Source organism: Lacerta agilis, chromosome 6 (genome assembly GCF_009819535.1).
Source record: "Lacerta agilis isolate rLacAgi1 chromosome 6, rLacAgi1.pri, whole genome shotgun sequence".
Taxonomy (NCBI): Eukaryota; Metazoa; Chordata; class Lepidosauria; order Squamata; family Lacertidae; genus Lacerta; species Lacerta agilis.
In genome coordinates, this window is record NC_046317.1 from 31,386,720 (window position 1) to 31,413,255 (window position 26,536).

The 26,536-nt window shown below is 40.6% G+C and overlaps 1 protein-coding gene across 1 annotated transcript in view; it reads right to left on the minus strand.

Moving 5' to 3' along the window:
- The window catches only part of LOC117048234 (serine/threonine-protein kinase TNNI3K), a 138,909-nt gene extending 114,698 nt beyond the window's left edge, over nucleotides 1–24,211 (minus strand). The window contains exons 1-7 of the mRNA XM_033151803.1: nucleotides 24,076–24,211; nucleotides 23,447–23,555; nucleotides 19,509–19,594; nucleotides 18,749–18,846; nucleotides 17,706–17,816; nucleotides 2,735–2,833; nucleotides 160–298 (exon numbers count right to left, since the gene is read on the minus strand). Of these exons, the coding sequence (XP_033007694.1) occupies nucleotides 160–298; nucleotides 2,735–2,833; nucleotides 17,706–17,816; nucleotides 18,749–18,846; nucleotides 19,509–19,594; nucleotides 23,447–23,555; nucleotides 24,076–24,115 (682 nt within the window). The 5' untranslated portion in view covers nucleotides 24,116–24,211. The remainder of the gene's footprint in view (nucleotides 1–159; nucleotides 299–2,734; nucleotides 2,834–17,705; nucleotides 17,817–18,748; nucleotides 18,847–19,508; nucleotides 19,595–23,446; nucleotides 23,556–24,075) is intronic.
- Between the last annotated feature and the right edge of the window lie 2,325 nt (nucleotides 24,212–26,536).

The window sequence follows — 26,536 nt, forward strand, 5'->3', positions numbered from 1 at the left end:
GAAGTGCTGACTCCCCAGCTCTCTTCCTTTCCTGCCCAGTAAGCAGCAATGATGCTGCTGCCAAAAGACCAGGTGTGCCGTGATACCCCCCACTCACTGGCCGCTGCTGGTTGCAGGACTCTAAAACATAACCTCAATGTTATGTTTCTGATGACTTACCATCAGCCTTGGTGCCCTCCTGCAACAGAAGTTTTGCAATGTTGAGAAATCCTTTTGCTGAAGCCAAATGAAGGGGCCTGTCTCCAACTTCTCCACTGACATTCACATCAGCACCAAATTTCAGCAGGAGTCGGGTTACCTATCAACATGGAATTAAAATTGTAAGCAATGTTGGTGTTTTCATGAAATCACAGGACAATATATATAGGCTGTATACCTTAACTTTTGAAAATTGTGATTTGTGTAACATCAAGAACATGTTATATTTATTCACCATCACGAGAACTAGGCCTGTATTTATAATTAAAATGTATGTTGATAGAATGCTTTCTTTGCAGTATCAGTTGCAATTCTGTTTCAAAAATGCTGCAGATGGTAAGAGGATGGAAACAGCTACAAGCCTATTAATTTAACTGACCTGAGTAGAAAAATAAAGTAAAATGCCCATGAATTAGATACATCCAGGCTATAGGTTTCCCCCCTTGAAAGCTGAAACTCTTATCACAAAAGCACCATATGCATTTTAGCATAATTTTTACAAAACTGTGACTATTTGTTGAAAAGCAACATACCAAAATAAATCAGCTTTTCAGCCTTTCACATGGAGGGATAAAAGGATGAACACACACACACACACACACACACACACACACACACACGTACATACAATTCATACAATTACTGAATGCATTATAATATTTTCACCTATCTGTTTCATTGGACACACTCTCCAAATCATTTTTGGAAACCATTCTCCACCTTCATCTAAGTAGTGTAATGAAATGGAAAATATATCTCACCTGGGGTCAGCATCTTTCGGCTTAGACTAAACTCACACCTCAACAGGAATCTGTCTCCACCTAACCCTTATTTTGGTACATAGGGGAGCACAGGCAGTCAAGCAGCCATCCCATGAAATTAAGCCAATGGCCACGTGCTGTCTTTGGAAGAGATAACCTAAACCAGTGTTTTTCAACCACTGTTCCGCGGCACACTAGTGTGCCGCGAGATGTTGCCTGGTGTGCCGTGGGAAAAATTGAAAAATTACTTTATATATAGTCAATATAGGCACAGAGTTAATTTTTTTAACATTTTCTAATGGTGGTGTGCCTCATGATTTTTTTCATGAAACAAGTGTGCCTTTGCCCAAAAAAGGTTGAAAAACACTGACCTAAACAGTCCACAGTATTTTAAGAACCACAAAAGCATGGGTAGGCAAACTAAGGCCCGGGGGCCAGATCCGGCCCAATCGCCTTCTCAATCTGGCCCACGGATGGTCCGGGAATCAGTGTGTTTTTACATGAGTAGAATGTGTGCTGTTATTTAAAATGCATCTCTGGGTTATTTTTGTGGGGCATAGGAATTTGTTTGCTGGCCCCTGCCTAAAGGAACAGTATGCAACTTCAGGGGAGCACCTCAAAATTCATTGCTTTGCCTCAAAAGATTTGGGGGTCATGAACCCTTGCTTGTCTGGAGCACTTAGGCCAATATCCAAGAGTTCGGCCCCAGGATCCCCTAATAACATTGGGGGGGGGGAACCCATCTGGGGCAGACTTCAGTACATGCATATATAAACCCAAGAGTTCTAGTAGACCCAAACTAACACTGATATAATGTGTTGCCTCCAGTATTAATTCTACTCAGCAGACTCACTGAAATCAATAGATATGACTGACTTAGGTTTATCAATTACAACAGGTTTTCTCTGAGTACAACTTAGTTTGATGTCAACCAAAGGTACTGTTAAACCTAGTAACATTCTGCAATGGTTTAGCTTGTCTTTTTCAAAACACAAATGGACTCATATGACTCTCCTTTGCATGAGTCATATGTATTTGATGCAAACCAATGATGCAGCTGTGTGGAAAATGAGTTTTATCACTTTACCATATGTTGTTCAGATCACTGGTATGCTGATAATGAGCTGGGGGCAGGAATTCTCTCTCTTGAAGATGCGAGAATAGCAAAGTGAGGGTGAGTTCATAGATGTTCACCATTTGATGAACATAACATGAAATGATGATGGATGAAGCAGCCATTACAGATTAAATTCTATGGACAGACTGCTTGTTTCATTTTATAGCATCTCAAACACAATGTTTCCCATGGCAGTTTTCAAGTATTCAGTTGTGAGTTGAATGGTGTGTTATCAAATTCTGTACACTCATGGGTAATCCAAACCTGGCTTGAGACTGATATGTTGTCAGTTAGCCTGTTCACACATTCATATATATCACTTGTCCACTCTTGCTCTTTCTCTCTCATTGTTTGATTACTCAAAACCTGATTCTTGCAGTTGAACCAGTGAACAGTCTCCATTGAAAAGAGCTTTTTTACAAAGCTGACATTGGGTGATGTAAAGGCTCTGTATTTGATCATTCCTTTGCATTGCTTCATTCACATAGGCCATCACAATGTGTGAATGTGTGAACAACTTCACTATTTCTATAGCTTTTATACATGTATGGACAAAGCCTGAGCTTGCTTCTGTCTCTCCTCACCATGTAGCAGGGCATCTTATACATTGCACATAAAGTTCTCCATCTGAGATCACACATTGCCAGCTTTTCCATACCTGTTCATGACCATAGTATGCTGCAATATGTAAAGGGGAGAAAAAAACTGCATCTTGCACATTGACGTATGCCCCATGTTGCAGAAGAATATCAACAGCCTAGAAGAGAGGGGGAGGGGAATGAAATATCCCTATTAGAAGTGTGGCAACAAAGTCACTTTGTACAAACTTGCTCTGCAATGTTACAGCTAAATTTCAAATACATTGCAATGGGACATTGAGTGAACGTTGCATGTCAACTGTGCTGCCCCAGAAATGCATCTGGAGGTATATTTCCTGACAAAAGAACTAAACAGTGAAGCAGGATCTCTGAATTGATTGACAAAGGATAGGTACAAACCTCCCCCTCCCCACTACTTCAAAGTTCAAGCACAAACAGGAGCAAACACATTCTTATAAAAAGTACATGATATATATATATTAATTAAAAGTTCACACGGCTAATTTGCAAAACACAATTCCTTCCAAACACAAAAGCTTCTCTATGTTTTAGAAGATGAGGAACCTTCCATTTAAATAAATCATACAAGGACGTTTCTTTCCAACATAACACTCATATTCAGTGAGAAGGTCGATTGTTCAATCAAAACAGCTCTAAACTATGCATCATTCGCTTGCTAAACAATGATCAAAATTGAAGTGTCAATGAGACTGCTCTGAAATATTTATTAAAAAAATGAATGTACTTCTTTCTTTGAAAGCCGAAGAGCTTTTTATATCCACCATGTGCTAATGCCAAAAGCAGTACTCCTATACAATTGTCAAATCAACTGGCAGTGTTCAGTGGGTTGTATATAGAACATTGAAAGCTTGGGCTGCAGAAACTTATGAAATTCTACAGTGTGCTCCAAAGCAGGTGGCTGATCTGATAGCACTAATTCATTGTATTCGATCATCTCAAGGTGATTTATTAAATGCTACCCCCTCAATTAGCATATATATTTTCAAAAAACTATATTTCTCTAATTCATCATCTTCAGAGGTCATCAACTCCTATCTTAGACTGCTCTTCCAATCTCAAAATAAATTTAAATAAATCTAAAGAATAGTGATAGATGGTATGACCTAGCTCAGGGTGGTCCAAGGCGCAGATTGTGGGCTACATGCAGCCCTCAACGCCTTTTTCTGGGCGGCCCTTGTCAAGTACCGAAGCTGCAGGGAACTGGAAGTGATCCCATGAAAATCTTGCCCTGGTTTTCTTGCAACCACCTCAGGCTGCCCATCCCAGCTGTGGCTGAGAATCCTCTTCAGGGTGGGATGAGGAGAGAGAAAGATGGATGGGGGGGGGAGAGAAGCAAGAGGGGATTTCTCCAGCCAAGTCAGCATTAGGAAAAGATTCCTAACAGCCTGTTAGCACTCCCTTTTCCTGTCTCTTCCCTCACTCCTACCCCACCAAGAGCCACTAATAATTCCCTTGCTTTCCTGCCCATAGTCCTGCCTGCATCCAGCAATTCCCCTCATACTCGGCAGCCTCCTTGTTTTTGGATCTTTTTGGGCACTTTTTTTAATACATACAAAAGAATGGCTCTGATCTGTTTGATAAATAAATATATTACGTATGGGTGGTGTGTGTGTGTGTGTGTGTGTGTGTGTATAATATTCACTATACTGCAAACACTTTAATTTATGTTATGGACATTTAATTCAGTGTGTGGCTCCTGGGTTCTGTGTCAAAGTACTGTGGCCCACTTGGTCTGAGTGATTTGACCGCCCTGATCTAGCCAAAGTTAAGCATTTTACAGGCACTTTCATTCATCTGGCTGAAACCAATGAGACTTTAAAATGCTAACCTTTGGCTATGGCATCCCCACCATAATACCTGGTTCCCTCATGTTACCATTCCAATTACTTGTTTATATTTTACCAGACAGGTGCTTCAAGCAAGTTTCCCAGTTATCCAGTTTAACATAAACAAACAGCCGTTCTCAAAAAGAGCCCAGAATGCAGTTACCATGTTAATTGGGTCCCCGGAAACCAGGCTTTCAATACAATCCAGTTTCCTTTCACCTAACAAATTTCTCTTATTATAAATATGGCCTTTGCTCCTTCCTCATTGGCGGTTTTGTTAATACTTCTTCGTGGAGGCCGAGATCAAAAGCCTTTGAAGCAAATTATGTCCACTTCCACAAGAGATCATCAGTTAAGGCTTATTTAAGGGTTACAGTGTGTGTCAACAAATGCCGCCTAAGATAAACTAAGGATTTTCCCTCACGGGCAAGGGTAACAGATAAGAATTCGTCTAACAAAATTTAATCAATTATTATTGATTTTCTAGCAGGTGAAATTAAAATGAGAAAGACAGCTTTGACAATTAAGCCATACATATGAGCAAAAGCCACTGTATATTGCTGGGTTAACACATCTCAGGAATCTCTTAGATGCTTTTCTGAACTTTTTTTTTTTTAATTAAGTCATTCAACCCCAAACACAATGAAGTCTGAGCACTGGCCTAATTCTTTCCAATTTACTAGATACTGATACAATCAGTCATGTCCTCTAGATATGATTTGCTCAAAAACTGGCAAGATTTGTTAACTCCTTGAAGCTCTAGAAGAATTTCATACTGAGATAGCCATCAAATAAGACAAAGGCACGATTAAACTGTTGTGAAACTGGCCACCTCACAAATAAGAGATATAGTGAATGGAATTATTTTCTGAAGAGACAAAGTCTGAGAGAGAGAGAGAGCGCAAAGAAACAGAGGGCAGGAAAAAGGAAAACTGGGATATTGAGGGATCAAATTAAAAACCAGCATAGCTTTTGTAATTTTGGGACTGTCTCAGGAAAATCAAGACACTTGGAGGGTATGGGAAAGGTAGGGGCAGCAAGGCTGGCTCATCTCACAGAAATATCTTAGAAAGCTGATGACACATTTTTCTTTAAAACATTTCTTTCAGGAAAGAAAGCTCAGGATTTGGGCCCCTTTAAGGCATGGATAGTGGTGCAATTGCTCCAACTACAGCATAATAATCTGACCATGCTTTTTGTGTTTTCTAATATTGCAGATGTGGAGATTGAGGTTGAGAGAGAGCAACTTGCCAGCTACTGAGATCAGGGCACGGGCAGGATTCAAACTAGGGACTCCCAGACTCGCAGATCAACCTCTTTGCCACTACACAACTGGCCATAAATGATGGTGATTATATATATATATATATATATATATATATATATATATATATATATATATAATGAGTAGGGGGTCTTTGAACTTGACTAAGTTGCACACTTCAGATTCTGTTCTTTGGGAGGACAGCTTAAATAGGATTTGGAAAACAAAACTGAAGCAGGGCAGTAGGAAGGCCAGAGGGCCAGAATTTCAAAATAAGGTCTGTAGTCTATAGTGTCTTCTCTCTGTAGGATGTAATGAACATAATGCAAGTTAATTGCTTTTATTAAAAGCCCTGAAAGCAGAAAAGGTAAATTAGAGCTCATCTTGCTATAGTTTTAATGAAACATCATGTATAATTGGGTCAATTTTTCCCCCTTCAAGCAATCTATCTGCAATTAAAAATTAAAGAACTCAAACTTGTACATCGAAAGATCTATTCAGAACCTGGGAGTTGCAAATTAATCTGTCTAGTTATCCAGAAATCAAAATTTATTAGCAGAACCCACACTTCTTCACTAATTATGCTTTAGCAAAGGTGAAATCATGGTGAGGAGTTGTAAAGATTCTGAATGGATCTCATTGCAAAACGGAGGATTGGCAGTAAATGTCAAAAGAGAGAAGCCTGCAAGTAAAGCTTGCAGTTTTATGGAGAGTTCACAAATTCAGTAGTGTTTTTCCTGCATGTGAGTTCCCTCAGAATTGCAATTACATCCACTGGCATGGAGAAACAAGAATATGAACTACTTATATACTTGAGGGCTTCAAAATTCAGCTGGTTCTGCTGCCATGCCTTCAGTATTGTCAAGTGCCCACTATAGTTAAATACATGGATGGTTTTGTGGATGCATTTTTACTCAGTGGTATAGAACACAGCGGTTGGCGCTGTGGGTTAAATCACAGAGCCTAGGGCTTCCCAATCAGAAGGTTGGCGGTTCGAATCCTCGCGACAGGGTGAGCTCCCATTGCTCAGTCCCTGCTCCTGCCAACCTAGCAGTTTGAAAACACATCAAAGGGCAAGTAGATAAATAGGTATCGCTCCAGTGGGAAGGTAAACGGCGTTTCCGTGCGCTGCTCTGGTTCGCCAGAAGCGTCTTAGTCATGCTGGCCACATGACCCAGAAGCTGTACGCCAGCTCCCTCGGCCAGTAACGCGAGATGAGTGCCGCAACCCCAGAGTCATCCGCAACTGGACCTAATGGTTAGGGGTACCGTTACCTTTTATAGAACACAGCAGAGCATGCTTATTCTTAAAGATCCATAAATATGAGCGTACCCCCCATGGGATGCTCGTGGCACTCCCCCCCCCCCGGACACTCACTGCTGGCCGTGGATGGCGCCCCTGTGGGCAGTGCCCCCGCAGGCGGCTAGGCCCAGGTGCACAGCATGTGCGCTACTCTGGGTGCCGAAGCAGCTAGCTCTGCCTCTGCATAGCTGCATAGCTGCATACACAAACATGTAAATATAAAAGCTTTAAAATACACAAATGTTAGTGATACATTCCCTGAAGCTTCATAATTCTTTTATATTGCTTTCCATTTTAGTTGCCTTGGTGCATCTTTTCAAACGCTTTGTCAAATTGCTTTGTATGCATCCAAGGCTCAAATTGGAAGGGGGAAGGGGGGGGACTTGGCTCAGGCAATTCATATTTCTGCCTGACAGATGTAGATTCTTCACATAGGTCCCATAATGCTTATTGTCCTACTTGAATTCCAGTTGGCAACTCATTATTTGCCACATGATGTTGACAATGAAAGGCTGCACTTAACTCTGTTTTTGAAATTAGATATATTTGGGCAGGCATTCCCATACTATCAAGCAAAATCCAGTCTGCACTAAGAGGCAATTGTTATGCTGGAATATTCTGAAGAGTAGTTAAATGCTTAAGGTAGAGGGGAAAACAATTACTGGTCTTGCTTTATGTAGAAATGAATGTGAGCTTTCTCAAGTGGCAAAGTACTCATCATAGCCACAAGTCAGTGAATAAACACATCACACTTATTGATTTACAACAGTAGCATGTCATTGGCAGAAATTTGGAAGAAGCTATACTCTATAAGGATTCGCTGAGAGATGGAGAGATTCTTAACTCTTCTACGGTGACGTTTGTCCAAAGGCAGCTTCAGGATTTGATGGTGGGGAGTGCAAAGCATCAGTGGGCTTTCAGTTCCAAAAATATTAGAAGAATGCCTTGTTTGGCCCTTAGGCTGAAGATGGATATACACAGAATCACAGAGTTGGAAGGGACCCTGAGGATAATCTAGTGCAACTTGCTGCAATGCAGGAATATGCAGCTGGATCAAACCTGCAACCTTGGCATTATCAGCACCATGCTCAAACCAGCTGAGCTATCCAGCAGCTGTAGAGGTGATTTCACATTGTAGGCCTTTTGACCTAGATCTAACCAGCCTGGATCATGACTACTGGGAAATCTCAACAGAACTAGAGGATCTTTTGCTTGAAGTGGGTTGGATGACCTTGGTGTTTTTTAGTCAGCTAGAGGCGATACAGTCATGACAGTGATTGAATAAGCCAGTAAAGCCAGGCACTTTCTCCTGGAGGTCACAATAACTTTTATATGCTGCACTGTTCATGTATTTGTATACACTTCATGATATTCACTGCTGTACTCTCTAAATGCCTCTCTAACAGTAATGATTTTATCACTGCAAAAAGTGTGCTTTATTACGTGGCAGCATTTTTAAAGAACATTGTAAAAGTTTTAACTACGAATCACTTCTAGTTTGTACAGCTTACAAGTTCCTAAAAAGGCTAAAGATTTCCATGCTGTATTCTACCAAGCGTTTTCTTAGTGGAAACTGAACCTTGGGAAATGTTCTGGTTTTGCTTCCTTATTTGGTTTTTATAGCACTACTTCCTCCATTTCCACATATATACTCTTGTCTGAGTTCTCAAATTCTGCACATTTTACAGTGAGAACATACAATCTGTTGAATGGTTGTGTGCCACCAAAATTTTATTCCAAGGCTACTGAATTTTGGGAAAATGAGATGGCAGATGACTGCCGTGTATGGGAGCCAAGCTCCGCACCCATTCAAAAGTGATACCACTGCCTGCCTGCCCACCACTAAAACAGCTGCCTAGGTGCCCCGCAGGAAGATGGTAAGTGGCAGTTCACCTAGGCTGGGCAAGTGAAAGGTCCTTCTGAGTCCCTGGGGGCCCTCAACCAATGCCCAACCTGCTTGAGTACTGGCACTGGGCATGTGTTGAACATTGCTGACTTACTGATTCAGGCTTCATACAGTTTTAGAAACATAATGGGTTTATTATGCAGTGCTTCCAAACACAAATCTGCAGCAGTATTTCTTATACTGCAAAGGGAAATGGGGAGAGGCAGTCTGGATCCTGGACTGTCCTTAAAAGGGACAATGCAAAGTTAACCCACTGTTCCACATTATCCAAATACAGTGGTGCCCCGCTAGACGAAAATAATTCGTTCTGTGAATATTTTCATCTAGCGGTTTTTTCGTCTAGCGAAGCAGCAATGTAAACCGCGGTTTTCGCTAGACAAAAAAAAAAAAAAAAGACGAAAATAATTTGTCTTGCGAGGCAGCCCCATAGACTTTTTCGTCTTGCGGGGCAGCCTTCCGCTAGACGAATGCCTTCGTCTAGCAAGTTTTCTGTCTAGCGAGGCATTCGTCTAGCGGGGCACCACTGTAGTAGTTCTGGGTCCCCCCCTCCAAAAGGGTTGTTTTATGTGGGATGTCATTGCTTAATGGTCTCTTCTTTTTTATATAAAATGTCTCTATTAGGTTTTCTGTTATAATACAACACAAAAAACAATAAACACCCAACAGTAAACAAACAAACAAAAAAACATTCCTATGGTATGTAAAGGGAGCAAATGTTAATCTAACCCAACATAGTTCATCTAACCCAATAAAGATTCATCCCTTGCAGTATAGTTAAGTACTGTCTTGCAATGGCTTTTCAGGGTCTGCTGAAAAGACCCTGCTGAACTACATTGGTTCTGCTGAAAACAGAACCAAGGTAAACTTGGGACATCAAAAATACCAACTCCTCCTAGGTTCCAAGGCCAAAGACAGCCATAACATAGGAGTGGTGGGTGAGCCTTGCACATACATTAATAGCCCTGAAAAGAAATGCCGTGAATTTTGAGGCACTTGTTTGTAGGATAAAAAATATATGCACAAAGAACCTCCCTCACACTTAAAATGTTGTGTCTGTCTTCACCCTAATCCCACGTCATTGCATAAATTTCAGATGAGAAGTAAGAATTATGTAAACTCCAATCAACACACACATATTTAATGATATGCAGACATGATTTCTCATTGTAATAAGAAGTGCATGTGGAAAGAATAATTAGTTCTAGGTTGTTATTCTGTTTGGTAGGGCCAGGGTTTTAGTATAAAATATAAGAATAAATACTAAGCATATTAATTATGCAACTGGATGGGTTTCATCTCATTATTTCATCCAAGCCTGCCAACATGTCACTGCTGCAGCTGTTGCTGAATTTATGATAGCATAAGGTTCTTACACAGTGAATGATTTTATCCCCAGGTACCACATCACTGAATACACTACGATGAAGAGGATGAAGCAATCCTATGAAATTAACTGGAGTTAAATGAAAATACAATAGGCCAGGATTTGGGATTGTGTGAGGGTCACAGTGAAACAAATATTTTAAATGAATGGGATACCCCAACAATACTTTACCAACAGAAGTTCAAGGGACAACTGTGAAACTGGCATTTCACCTCAACAAAGATCATTTCACTAAGTAAACATCAACCAGAGCTTAAAAGTTAACAACGGAACAATACCTAAAACAATAAGGGACACTTGTGTAATGGTGTAACGTTGTTTGTTGGTGATGCTGGCTTGAATTTGTTTCTTCCTTGTAAATCGGGTCCTCCATTAAAGAGGGCACGTGTTGCGGTGCGACCTGGCCACCTGACCCAGTGTTGTGGATGGGTAATCCTGGAACAGCCACAACCCCTGATAGGTGGGTCCCGCGTTGTTTGGGCGCAATCTGACCAATGGGGTGCCTCAAAAAAGGAGCAACGCGGGACCTATATAACCCATGTGAGGCTTATGAGGTTCCTCTTTGGGGCTATCACATCAGAACACCCACCCACCTCTCCCTATATTTAGGGCTTGTGCTTGACCTTGCTATGCCATCATGTGTTGTCTGCTTCTGGGGCAGGGGCACAGTAGGAATTTTCCCCACTTGGCTGATTGGCTGGTGCCATTTGGGTTTCACCTGCCGCGTAGCAAATCATCACAACTTGTAAGGTTGCAGATAGGCTCTGGCTCGGGTGATAGGCGTGGCACATGACGTGGCCACACCTATGCAATGAAGGGTATTCTGGTAAAGGAATCCAAGGACTCACTGGTTTGGTGAACCCCAAAAGGGGTTCGGCCCGTGCTCGAGTCCAAGGGACATCAGGGCGGCTGATTGGTGCTCCCTCCATCAGCTGTCCCTGTTGTTCATCCTTTGGCTGTCCTATGAACGTGGCTCTGGGACAGCGTTGCCTGCATGGGTGCAGGGAGATAGTCGAACCAGAACCTATGCAACCACTCACTTGATTGTAATCAATAAAGTTGTGGCCTAAATTTCTGCCAAAAACCAAACCAAATATCTGACTCCTGTGTGAATTTATTTAGGGGAAAGGTAGAAGGTCTAAACACGCAATAAAATATGACAGGGAGAAATCCTACACTAGTCAGGAATGCAACTGAGGGACTAGACCGAGGTCCTGCTGGTGAGGCCATGGAAAGCTCTGCAGCTATTTGCTGTTTTGACAGTAATGGAAGCTAAAATGGTGCATTCTGGGGCATGTTTGGGGAGACAGTGGGTCCGTGGGATCCTAATCCTCTTATTTAGCCCAATGTGCCCTCAAACTATGTACCGCTAACCTGTAACTAAGAGGGCTCTGGAGCTGGCCAACCTCCACCATGAGCAGCAAAAATAGGGGAAAAGGAAGGGGGGGAATGAAAGAAAAAAGAAAAAGAAAAAGGCATCAGTCAGTTCATACCTTGCTGACATAAGAAGGGCCCGATGGGTAAGGCAAATGGCCCATCTAGTCCACCATCCTGTTCTCATAGTGGCCAACCACATGCCTATGAACCCTGCAAGCAGAATCTGTGTATTCTCCCCACTTGTGGTTTCTAACCATTGGTATTCCAAGGCAAATTACATCAAACAGTGGAGGTAGAACATAATCATTGTGGCTAGTAATATAAAAAAAAACTCCTTCCAGTAGCACCTTAGAGACCAACTAAGTTTGTTATTGGTATGAGCTTTCGTATGCATGCACATTTCTTCAGATACAGTGAAACAGAAGTCACTAGACCCTTATATATAGTGAGAGGGTTGGGAGGGGTGGGAAGGGTGATTGGCTCAGAAGGGTGGTGGGAAAGGGTGATTGGCTGATAGGTGTGGTAAACCTGTTGACGACTGTTAATGACTGCAATTTCTCTGACCGGAATATCCCCACCCCCAATATCATGACTCTGTATTTTTTTAAAATTGGGGGGGGGGGCACAATATGCAACAAACCTTATTGATACACAATACATGGGCTACACCATCTCTAATGCTACACTGACTCAAACAAGACTAAGTTGAAGAGTTGTGAATTTGTGAATATAGCAACAATAGGCCTAACAAGAAGATAAAAGTAGTGATGATAACTTTTCCCTTTAAAGGTCCAGCTCCTTCCTTAGACACAGCTCTAATCATTATCAGGGAACAGATCAATCTGGAGTGGCCTTGGACAGCAATTTAGATCTAGGTCCTGACATAGCTAACACTCACCCAGTTCCATCTAGATACTACACAGATAGCATATTGCACATCATCAATAAAAATGATTTACAGCCGACTATAAAGTTCTTCATTCCCCAATTCCCAGAGATCACATTTATTGTAGACTATGATACAGCATGGGGATGTATATATGTAATAGCAGAACCTTAAAAGCCAGGGACATGGCACTTGCTTGGGTGAGACTGGCAAGGGCAGCTCTTCAGATATAGGCATAGAATTTCTTTCTTTCAGTGTATTTCCATGCTTTTTAAAACAAAACCCAAAGTAAATATTGTCCTGCTTATAAAATATCTGATTTTTGTTGCTTGGCTGGCTAGAGAGGTTGATGGGTTACTGTTAAAGATTTTGAAGCAAGTCTAGGGTTTATAATTGGAGAGGCCATGTGACCTTGCAAACTAAGTAACACAAATGGGCCATATTGAAAGTGTGTGCTGCTGAGAAAAGATCTACTCTACATATATTGCCCATAAAACTTTCTAAGACACCATGTGTAACAATGGCATTGTATGCATAAAGAAATATACCAGGGTAGTTGGTTGCATTGACACATATTAATGTGTTAAAACATATTAAGAGTCGGAACATACGAAATAAAATGTTTAAAATTGGAAATTATGTATCTTTTTAATAAGCAAAGTGAAGGACTCCTGAGGTTTGGAATGCAACATTCAAAAATGAAAACCAACACCCTAAGAAAAACTTCATATGGCAATTAACTTCCTTGGAAAAAAGGAACCTTTGAAAGCTATCTAGCCTGTTAAAATATTCTCCCAATCATAGACCTGAGCAATGGTCTTCAAATGCCACAAATTTATTTGTCTCTTGATTTGGAGTTGCTTACTGGAAGACCACAGAACAACACCATCCACTTAATTGAGTTTTGGGTGTGTATGTCTAACTCATACCTTTTATTCTATGTATTTTCTCAAATTGGCATTGCTTCACAATTTTTAGTTTTAGTATTTCAGATCTTCATTATTTTTGCCTTTAGCCATGGACTTAAAAATAATGATTGCTAGTTCCCTTCATTTTGGAAGGGTTTATTCGTATTTGACTCATTAGCTGTGCAAAGGTCAGACACATTCAATTCTAGCATTTTCTGATCCATAACCCAAAGGTGAAATTACATACAGCTTAATATTTTTTGCCTGCCCACAGTCAAGTTAAACTTTTGCTCAAGTATTTACACTGCAGTTTTTAATCAACTGCATCTATGAACAACTTCATCTATGAACCTGCAACATCATGTCTCAGAGTGGACTGCTTCTCTTCAGAGTCCTGAAGCCACTATTTTCCTCCACTTTCTCATTTCCCTCTTCTCTCCTGGACAGCCTGGTTAACATACTAAGGATGCAATCTGAACTTCCTTCCTCCTGCCAGTAGGTCTTTGAGGATATTCACATACCTAGCCCTGCTGCTGACCAGCAGACCCAATTTAGACCCAAGAACTGCACCAGTTCCAGAATCCTGGTTGAGTTCGATTTCCTAGCCGACTGACTAAAATTTCCAATGTGCCATTTTTATTCTGCTAATCATCTTAAAAACTTGGTTTATTCACATTCAACAGGTTTCATGTTCCATTTATTTAAGTTTTATTACTTTTGTATGTGCAAGTAATTTTGAGTTGTTTCTGAACGATATAGCCAAAAGATTTATGAACACAAGTAGATGTAAATATAATCAGAAACGCACAACTGTGAACCCTTCATTATAAAAGTAATTCTGTTCGTGGCATTAAACACTTTTGGATTTTTCTTAATGAAATAGATTGAAACAAAGCATTTCCAAGGCAACAAGAAATGAGCTGGGGTGTGAAGTGACTGAAACGAGGTCTAAGTGGTATGTGTGGGGATAAAAGGTTCATGACTAAAAGCAAATTTTAGTTAAAAGTTGTTGGGCCTGAGGGCTTTACAGGAAATCCACTTAGGAAACCTTAAGAGAAGGGTAGGTTTCCTAAAGGAGATCTCAGGTCACAAAGGTCTTTCGGAACATTCTAGTAGGCATTCAGTGTTGTGAGGCTTTTCTTTTCTTTTGTCTACAGCAGAATTACCGGGTATTTGCTGCCTCCAACTGATAATGATGCTGCCATGTAGTTTTATAGCTGCTTCCGATTCCCCCTTCCAGAAGAATCCATCTAGATTCAGTATCCTCACATGAAGGGCAGAGGTTCTTGGAACCACAAGAAAGGGAGTGTGGCAATTTCACAGCAGTGCTTGAAGAGACAGCTGTACACCAGGAATATGGTGTGTGCAGCTGAGGCAAAATGTTCTTTTGCTAGAAACCATTATCCTCTCTCACTATGACCAGGTTTTTAGATCTAGTTGAAAAGGAGTGAAGAGATGGGTGTTCTGAAACGAACCCAATTGTTTTGTTACCATCTGTGCTACAAGGTAGGGCTTTGAGGACATTTCGCTCACAATATTTAGGGCCCTGCGGGCACTGGCAGTGCAATTTCTATTTAGCATGCCTCTTTTCTGCTGCACCTGCACTGCGCCTGGCCTAGGAACAAATTAGCCATTTCGTTACCACAGCAGAGTCTATGATTAAAGACTTAAATTTCACTGCTCAGGTTTGCAGAAGAATGTAATGTGTATATCTAAAGCTGCAGGGTGAGGTGTGCCTTAAATTCGCATAGTAATCCCAGGACTCAGCCGATTCTTAGACAGGTCTAGCCACTTTCTTGCTCACCCAGATGTTCTTTCCCAATTCCTGAGTATAAGATATTTGTACTTACCGGTATTTGTATTTTAACTGCTGACCTGCAGGCACAATGTGCTAACTGCCCTGAGATCTGCGAGTATAGGGCAGTATACAAATTTCATTGTTGTTGTTGTTGTTGTTGTTGTTGTTGTTGATGATGATGATGATGGAAAGCCTAATTGAGAGGGGTTCTGGTTCCCCAACCCCAATCAAAGTAGGATCAGACCCAGACACATCCACAATCCAGACACAACCCCAATTTGATGCCCACCCCCACAGTTTCAGCCCACAGTTCTCCTTATTGAATCATTTCCCCTTGTTTTCTAAGTCTTGGAATCTAAGACAGCAGTAGGAACGACTCACAGTGTACTTGTTTGACAGGAGCCCTGGGTAAGGTTGGGTCTCCCTTGAAGCATACTAGGGGATTGACAGTCTGGAGCAGCAGGCAGTGGGAGACGGGGTAGCTGAATCTAAAGCAGAGCAGCTACTAATGTCCATACTAGCTCAGCACAGCACTGTAAATAGGAGCACTGGCTGAGACAGCTCTCCATTCTCTTCCTTATAGCAATGCCTTTGGGCCTTGTCCTTGACATGTACATCAAGGGTAGGGCCCAGAGTCACTGGAGATAATGTGGACAGTGATCTGGGCAAAGCTCTTCTCTTTTCAGTACTCTGCCATTGAAAGATTTTTCTGCTTCTAAGGATTGATGGAGAGGGAGAAGTCTGGCATTGACTGCAGTGAGCCTGACTATGCCCGTTCCAACATTGGACTCGATGACAAGTGCTATGTCAGCCAGGCTCTGGATGCTGCCAGGACCTTGCAGGCTATGCCAAGGAAGGTGATCATTATGGTAGGTCAAGATGGGTTTCTACCACATAATCTGCTTCATCCAGGATACTGGAATTCCTCAGTTATGTAAGTGCACAATAGTACTCCTCTTATCAAAGTTTAAGGAAAGTGGAGAATGGTGGAATTCACATAGGAGGCTAATCAGTGACTCTGATAAGCCTGTTACATTTTGTTTGTTTTTAAATGATTTTTTTTCAGACATTGAGGCATGGGAAGGAGTTCATTGTCAAAGGGAAATGCACTGTCAAACGATGTAAAGGAAATCCACATAAAGCCTAATCACGATTTCCTGCAGTGCAAATATAATGTATACTGCAATCTGAAATTATTTGCCATCACAAATGTTGAAATCCTTTGAGCTGCTTCAGAAATAATAGTGTTAGCTGGCTGTTGAAGGAGGTGTTTCAGAATACAAAGGATGAATGATTGGTTAACAGGAGTTTGGAAAACTATGGAATTAATAACATTTAACTTCTTTTATATGAGCAGTGAGGAAAATAATGGTTGAATAAGTTTTCAGACAGTTGGATCAGGTGTGAATTTTTGGAACCCTAATTTTCAGTATATGATTCTGAAGGACATTTTAATGTTATAAAATATTTGGATTCTTATGGTAAAAACCTGCACAGAAAGTGTTTCAATATACCTTTTATGCAGTAACTGTATTTATCTTACTGCAGACCATTATACAAAGACCTGAAAAGTAGGCACATAATAGTATTTGTCCCAACACTTCTAAGACATTTTTATATAGTGCATGAAATCAGAATGTAGTACTGATTTTAAGATGTCATTTCCAAATGTTCAGATTTGCTTTTTCAAACACACCTCTACAACATTTTGAAAGTGCCACATAATACCTCTAAGTGAAAGATAAACCTTAGTCACTGGCAGGTTTTCTTCTTCTTTCAGCCTCTCCAGAAATAACTTTCATGCCTATTTTACCTTTGACCTCCTACTACCTAACTAGGGACGCAGGTGGCACTGTGGTCTAAACCACAGAGCCTAGGGCTCCTGCCAACCTAGCAGATTGAAAGCACAAAGTGCAAGTAGATAAATAGGTACCGCTCCAGCGGAAAGGTAAACACCGTTTCTGTGCATTGCTCTGGTTTTGCCAAAAGCGGCTTAGTCATGCTGGCCACATGACCCAGAAGCTGTATGCCGGCTCCCTTGGCCAGTAAAGCGAGATGAGCGTCGCAACCCCAGAGTCTTCTGCGACTGGACTTAACTGTCAGGGGTACTTTACCTTTACCTTTTTTACTACCTAACTGTGGTAGTACAGGGCTTGCCAAACTTTTGGGACCTGGAGAAACTGTTGTGGTCACCACACATATACACGGCAACCAAGAAAACACCACAATCTACTCTACTGGCTGCAACAGAATGTTTCTTTCAAACCTACTTTTAATGGGGGGGAGAGCACACTTGCCTCTTTAGGTGCTCAGTTCGCAACCCCTTTTGCAGTTACACATGAAAGTGAGAAGACATACCTCATGGTGACCAGCAATAGTAGCAATATGGAGAGCTGTAAGTGCTCCATAGCCAACTTGCTGGATGTCAGCTCCACTGTGCAACAAAGCTGTTAAAAGTTCTGCATTGTCCTGAAATGTAGAAAGTAAAGTTATTATTTAGAGAAACATAATTAAATGGGGTTGCAGCTCGATGGCAGAGACAGTGCTTTGCAGAATACAATTCTGTTCACATCCCCCCCCCACTGTACTTCATGAACAAAATCCTTCTGAGTGTAGGAGCAAAAGAGTCTCAATGAAATACGGCAAGAAAGAACTAATCAGTATCAAATATCTCCCTTAAGTATGCTGGGTTCTGCAAATGAAACCTATTGCTTAATCTGTAATATATAACTTGCCATGAGTTTTCATATCATGGGGTCAAAATACAAATAAACGAATAAAATAGCTGCCCTATTGAAAGTAATTGCCAACAGATACTCATGTTGTATATCTCTCAGTTATCTGACATATCAGACAATTTCCAATGAAGAAAAATGAAACCACAGGACAAGTCTCATTAAAGGCCACTTTTTACAATACATTTTGAATTTAAATACAGATACTCAGATGCAAAATGCATGTGTTTCAATTGTGTCAGCTATGAAGAGAGGTGACAACATTTTTAAAGTTCCAAACAGGCTACAAATTCTGGTAGCTGTCAGTGCTAGCTTCCAATATGAAGTAAGTGTTGCCCTCCACCCCAAAGTTCTTTCTCAGTTTAGATTTTAATCCAATACATAGAAGAAATCTATTTTTCCTCCTTTCCCTTCAACCCTACCCCACCCAGCCACTGCAGTTTCAAAAACATTGGGAGGGAGAAAGAGAAGGAAGACCCCCTTTCTGCCCACTCCCCAGTGCTGCTATGGCATTAAGCCAAGCACTCAAGAAACTGAAACAACTTTATTTCCAGTGCTCTTGGCACCTGCCTTGCTGCCAAAGCCCAACTGCTGGAGAGGGGACGGCTGAAAGGGACAAAAAGAGCAAGACCATTAATGCAATTACTTACTTAGAATTCAGTTTACCTTGTAAGCTGCTAAATGCAGAGCAGTAAACCCATTTCTTGTCAACCTGGATGGGCGCAGGCCTTTCAGCATAAGAGTCCTAATATGTGATTTGTTACCTGCATAATTAATATTGGAAATGGAGGCAATTTTAAAATAAAAATATATGGTGAATTAGTTGGCAAAAACAAAACAAAACATTTCAACAGGTATTAATGCCTGCTGTGGGATAGTTACATCACAACTCTCTGCATCTTTTCTCAGAAGTCCCACCAAACAAATGGCCTTTTCAGGATGATGCTCCTCACCATGCATGTTTATTTTGTAATATCTACCATCTCATTATTTGCTGATTAGTTTCTAAGGATCCATTTTTTTATATTATCTGAGCAGCAGCATGCTCCAAACAACTGATTTTTCACTTCCAGCACATTTAGTTATAACCATGATTAATTCCTGATGGACTGAATAATGAGGAATTTACAAAAAGAAAAAGAAATTATTCCTTAGATTAAAAAAAAAAGTGCCCTTCCTACTTTAGGGTGCAATAGTGACAATTATGCAATACCCTAAGCCTGCGAATTAAATCCAATCAAAATTTAAACCACTTTGTTGTTATTGTTTATAACATTCCACCTGATGCCTACATGAGCTTCAACAAGAACAGTATCAAGGAGGCAAACAGATTAAAAAGTAATAACGTTCCTGCGGTTTATTAAAAAGTAAAATCATTAAATGCGCCAATAAGAGGATTCTAAAGCATCTTAGTTGAAACACTTACCTTCACAAATACAACACAAATGCAGAAGAGACAGCCCATTTTCTGTACGGTAATTTAAATTAACTTTGCTGAAGGCTTCATCCGAGCTGGGGGGGAGAAAAGATTTTAGAGTTTATCAGAGTTTTCATCTTTTAGCATATCTCCCGCCCCCCTTTTATTGGAGAAATTTCTAAAGGAAAATAAGAAACTTCATAATTATGATATTATCAAGGGGCAGGATTCAAACCTAATCTGTACCACATTTTAAAATCAGAGATCCTGCTGCAAAGGGCAAGACCAAGTTTTATATATTATGTTAGGCTGCAATCCTATGCCCAGTGGCCTGGCACTAGGCCTCATTGAGCTCAGTACAACCCTAGACATGTATAGGGTTTCATTGCTCACTGTTTGCAAGCGAAGGGGGCTCCTGTGCCAAAACGGTTCAAAATCTATACGAGGGTCTTCCTGTCAAAACAGCCCAGGTGAAATAATTTGGTTTGTTCCTGTTTTTTGAGGGATCCTCTCCGTTCACCCCATGAAGTATAATAAGCCACCCCTGTTGCATCTCTCCCAATTATCCCTTCACCTCACCACGTTTCTGAAAAACAGATAATTCAAATGAGGTGCATTCTCTGGCTAAAGAGGAGCAGGCGGTCTTTCAAGTAACCTGGTCTCCTGAGTTATTGCAGAGCAATACAAACATAAAAAAAACGCTTTAAAAAAATGAACGGAATTTCAAGCCATTATTTCTGAGCTTTGTTTCTGAAATGGTAGGATTTGAATTTTGTTAATCCACATTTAGAATCATTTGCAGGCTTTCCATTATGAGTTGCTATTAACCTGAAGTACAGCATTTCCATTTTTCATACATGCAATTAAAAAGAGTTTCATTTTAAGCCACGGCAATCCTTAGAGAGAAATGCAATTTTCTCCCAATTTTTTTTTCACTTTCTGTACTAATTGCATTGCAAACGTGAGCATGTCAAACTCTCCAGCCACTGAATGCCACTTATTGCAAAACACAATGTATATTTTTCATTTTCTCCTACACTTTTTGGTATGTCATGGTAGATTTTAGTACAACTTGATGATTTCATAAGGACAAATGTGGATGAAGTGAATAATTAAAATGAAGCCATTGTTGCCGATGCATTTCTAATACTATGTTCCTTAAACAGGATAAAGAGCAACACTGCCTCATTAAAAAAAATGATATGTGACATTTGCACCTGATGCAAACATCTTTTGAGGGAAATGTAGGGTATACTAAAAAAAAAAGCTACAGAATCTGCAGTTTTATGATTCATTAACTATACTTGCTGACCTCCTTTCTACCACTGAATGTCAGAGAAGCAAAAGAGAATTCATTAATAAAAAATAGAAAAACTAGCAATAGATATGTAAACCGAGCTTTGCCAACTTCCTCAACAACTAAAAATAAATACACAATGCACATTATTATATTACAGGTAATTTGACCAGATGCTTTCCCCAGACCTCTTCCTCTCAAGTTGTAGGGCTATAATGTTATGAGAAAGGAGCAATAATTAGCAAGCTTTTATCAGCAGGCTTGAAAATGCATTGTAAAGCCGACTTAGAAAATTGCTGCTGCTTGCAGTGTGCCGGAAATACTTTAGGATGAAGGAGATTTTTTTTTAAAGAGTTTAGAATAATTCCCCCCCCACACACACACACACTTATTTTTTTACTTGCACATAGTTTTTTGAACATTGCCTCTTTGGCAATAGGTCAGGTATGTTTCTAAAAACCTGCCTCCTTTTGTCTTCAATGAGCCTCTTGCTATTCCTCTGAGTATTCTGCAGTGTAATCTGAAAGGCTGCACTGTAATTAAGAAAAGATAGTAACAAGATTTGCAGTGAGTGATTTTCATCCCACTGAGGCTCGGGAATCCCCCCCCCCCCCGCTATTGCTGTCAGAGTGGGTGAGGGCAACTGTTCAGCACCAATGGCCAGATGAAGCAGGGAGGCGAGCTGTGTGGAACAGCCAATCTGCATAATTACATTCATGTAACCAACACAGAAAATCAGTTGCGCGAATATGGTTGATGTCAACCTACAGCTTGTGGGCAAGTTTGCATATTTTGTGATATTTTTATCCTGGAATGTCTTAAAATTCTCAGCTTAAAAATACTACTACTACTTCTGTCTGCTCTTATTACATACCTATCAGTTTCTGGGCTACGGCACATCTCATTTTTAATCTTGGCAGAGGAGAAAACTTTTTTGTGCATGCTGGAATACTTCTAAAAGTTCTGAAAGTATGGTTGCCACCTTTTATGTTGAGCATGGATGCAATGGAGAAGAGAGCAAACAGAAGTATAGCATCCATATCAAGGGAAGTAATAATACCACTCTATTCTGCCTTGGTCAGACCACACCTGGAATACGATGTTCAGTTCTGGGTACCACAATTTAGGAAGGATATTGACAAGCTGGAACGTGTGCAGAAGAGAGCAACAAATGATAAAGGGTCTGGAAGTCAAGCCTTATGAGGAACGGTTGAAGGAGCTGGGAATGTTTAGCCTGGAAAAAAGGAGACTGAGAGGAGATATGATAGCCATCTTCAAATATCTCAAGGGCTGTCACGTGGAAGATGGAGCAAGTTTGTTTTCTCCTGCTCTGGAGGGTAGGACTTGAACCAATGGCTACAGGTTACAAGAAAGATTTCGACTAAACATCAGGAGGAACTTTCTGACAGTAAGAGCTGTTAGACAATGGAATGGACTCCCATGAGAGGTGGTGGACTCTCCTTCTTTGGAGGCTTTTAAGCAGAGGTTGTATGACCATCTGTCATGGATGCTTTAGCTGAGATTCCTGCATTGCAGGGGGTTGAATTAGATTACTTTGGGGACCCCTTGCAACTCTACAGTTCTGATTTTATGAAATGTGACTGCTCCAACTGTTTAGCTTTGTCTTCTTTTTTGGGAGAAGCTGTACTGAGAGACCGGGGAACATAGCTGGCTTCTGCTCTGGACCAAAGCTCCTGAAACTAGGAAGGGAGCAGCAGGAGAAACTCCAGGGTTGTAATCAGTGCTTTTTTCCTTTAAAAATGTTTAGGGGTACTCTCCTTTTCCTACTCATATTGAAATATTGCCACTCAATGAGGCCAAATTTAGATTCATCCTGTGTCCCCCAGAAAAAAGCACTGGTGATGTTCTGCACCCCTTCCATTGAAGTCTTCAAGTGCTTGTTGGCATCTGGGAGACAATAGAGGAGCTCACCTTTGGGGGGTGGTCAAGCTGTTAGAAGGTTGCAGCACCTGCTGTGGCTATAGACACCGATAAGGGAGAGGCTTGTTTTTTTGCAGCTGGGGCAGATGAAGGCATCTGGTTGTGCTGCTGCAGATTCACCATGGCATCTGGTCTCTCTGCAAGTACAGTCACCCCTCCCCCTTCCCACTCTTTTAAACCACAGACAAGAGTGTATCTTAAGCTCCAGAGTTGTTGAATAGTGCATAAAAATGCTGATATGGAAATTAATTACAACCACTCCCTGTCCCATCTAGTCACTTACTGTCAGTGACTGACATGGATTCTCCCCATCCACCCAAAGAAAACCACACTTCGGGGCATAGCCAAAGGTCAACCTAGCTAAATTGCTTCTGCAAGCCCCTCCCTAGTCCAAACCCAATGTTCAACTGCATACTGAACCCTTGTGCTCTATTTACTGTTGTGAAGATGCAATTTAACACACACACACACACACACACACACACACACACACACATTTTCCACACAAACTTGAACATGTGCATAAACCATCAAACAATTTGCATAATATGCAAATCAGGCCATCCAGATTTGTGAAACTAATATGGCAGTCTCAAACACACAACAGTTATCTGGATGCCAAGTATGTATCACCAAACATAGCACTAGACAGATTTGCTTTGTTGTTGTTCTTAAATAGATGGATAAACAATGCTGGTAGATAATTTACCTGAAGACATGCTTTAGTTCTGCAAACTCCTTTTCTTTGATTAAGAGGTCATCTTCTAATCTTTCAATGATTATGGCATATGATTCACTCACTTTTTTCTTCCATTCATCTAAAAGGGAAAACAACAACAAGGTTTAGAAGGAATCTTGGCTTTAAATACATTTAAAATAGAATTTCAACTTTATTTCCTTCTCCAGGTCATTCTGTGCTATTACATAATAACCTGAGCTGGGTGGACGAATTTTCTTTTTACACATTGTTTAGAACATTAAAAAAAAAACATTTTAATATAAAAGCACAAAAGTAGACAAGGTTAATTGTTGACATTTAGTTCTTAATATTATTTGATATCCTGTCTTGAGAGAGTAGAATGAAGGAATGGGTTCTTTTCAGGAAACCCACAAATATATATGTACACAACACACACAACAATATTTGAAGAAGTTTGCTTATTTTTTCTGTAGCCTTGATTTCAATCTAAAAGCAAGTCTGATTTCAGTCATAATATTTTTCAGTTAGATTACTGACAACAAAACACCTTTCACTTGAACTTCACAGTAAATTAGAGAAGATTTCTTCATGAATCATTTACAATATATTTCCTTTAAAAAAGAAGCAAGATTAATTACCAGTGCAAGTTTGAGTTGGTCTAGATTTATAGTTCCCCATTTGTTCAAGACGACTTCTTTGTTTCAGCAAAGTTCTTGTGGTAATATTACTCCTTGTTCAAGAGCACTGACAGACCCACAAAGAAAAAAAAAGAGAACACTTTGATAGTCTTGTACCTAAAAATAAACTGTGTGCCAAATGGAATGTCATGCAACAATGGCACAGAGCAAAACAGTGTGCACTCTGTCAAGTGTAGAACAAAAAAGGTAACTAATCATACTGTTGAAATACACTCCTGGGGCGGAGGGAATGATTGCAAATATTTTAATAGAAATATTTGCTTACCCCTCTATTAAATGCATATGCGTATTTAGAAATGCATTACCAACCAGCTTCCTGTTCAGAAATGCAAATATAAGGGGTTCAAACCCACAGCACCCCATGTAAACAACCTTATATTGACAGTAACCTCAGAGAGTATGGCTTTCTTCACAGAATCACTGAGCTGCAAACCATTGGAGTGGTCATCCAGTCCAGTGGGTATCAAACTTCCCAAGAGAGCCCTTTCCTTTCCACTTTCTTTTGCCGGCTGATGAGGATGTCTGCATGTGTCTGGCAGAATTCTTGCATGTTACAGTAGTGTGTTGCAGGAACCGCAAGCAGTGATAGATCCAAACAAGGCAAGATGTGGGAGATGTGCGACTGGATCTCTTGACATTTCATTATATATATAAAAAAGAGCTACAGCCACACCACATCCACACACAAGAGACTTGGATCAGAGCTACAGTACTAGAAGGGAAATGAGCTCTTTCCCCATTTCTAGTCTTCCCAATCTGTTTTCCCCATCCACCCAAAAGGATAAGTAGTAAATGGGAGCTTTGAGTTAAAAATATAGGTTTAAATGGAAATGTGGCAAAAAGCATACAATTTTAATGCACAGGTAGATTCCCTCCCCAGCCCCCAGATTAACAGCCCAATGTAACCACCACCATAACATCCATGCCATAGATTCTATAGCTTTGCATGCCTGGAGTAATTTAGGTAGTCCACTGATCAGGCAAAGCCTATTATTCCCAGTTGATTATTTCATAATGAATAACCTAGTTGCTAGCTTTCATCTTCCCTTCAAAGAACTGCCCTTTGCGCACCATACTAATGTAAAGCACCCTTTGACCACCCTTTCTTCTTTCCCCCTTTCTCTCCTATTAAAAACACGTTAGCCGAAAGGATCTTGAGCTCCCATGTGATGCGCTACCCTGAAGTGCCTGAAGTAGGATGGTTTCAATTGAGTTGAGGAAAAAAAAACAAGTGGGATATTGGGACTTAGTTGTGCCCACCTGAAAAAATAATAGAATGGCATCCTCTCCCACTTGGAGCTCTGGTTATTCTCAAAGATTCCTGCATTGCTTTTAAATGGAAGCTGGTAAACCGTAGTAATTACTTTGTAGGTACAAGTTACTTTGTATCTAGTAAAATTGTCTCAGTAGACATCCAGCTGACATAGTCAGAATCCTGTTCTCAAATGATTAAATAACTTATTGCAATGGAAGCTACATAGATTGGCACCCACTTTTATTCCTTTAAGCAAAGTAGCTATTTTACATATTGTGTATTTTCTCCAGTGGGTCACATGACAGCTTCAGGGGCATAAGCAAATTGCATCAGGAAATTGGCATGTGTGGCTAATCCTTCTCCTTTAGTACAGAGACCACAGTCCACATAACATAAGCATACACATAGGCAGGCCATGTCCACACTAAATATAGTTTACCATGACTTAAACAAGCCTCAGGCTTACACGGTTCTTTGTCTTCTATTTTCAAGTTGGCTTATTTCAAACAAACTATCATTAATATGAAACACACTTTGTCATTTTGAATGAAATTACAAAGTCAAGTTTGTGGGGAAATGGAAGCAAAATCCAGGAAACTCTTTCATATGCCTGAAGCTCATCGACACCATGCTAGACTATTGCTCGGCATAACGCTGAAATTTGGCCATTGTGGTTGATTTTTAACTTTAAAGAAAACCCTGGCAGATATTATCAGAGATCTTCCACTTCTTGCGTAGTGTGACCCTAAATTCAGGAGATACATTGATAAAAAATGATGGGCTTAGCGAACAACACAAGCAAACAGAGAATGTGATCTGGAATGTACCCAACACCTGCACCTGTACCTTGCCAGAGGTCAGTAAAGATGAGCAAGTGTCCTGAACCCCTGGCTTACCTGATGCAAGTCAGCATGTCAAAACCACAGTTCAAAGACCAAGGGCCAATCCATGCAAGCAAAATCCAAAGTCTAAAGTCCAAATTCCAAGGTCCAAAGGACAGGAAACATAGTCCAGGGTTAATCCAAGTAGGCCAAGTCTTAAGTCCAGCAGTCAGAATACAATCCAGAATCAAACGTGAAGCACAGCTCCAGAGAGGTCCAGGAGTATCACAACTAAGGTCCACCACCATGGGCAGTTGAGCAGACA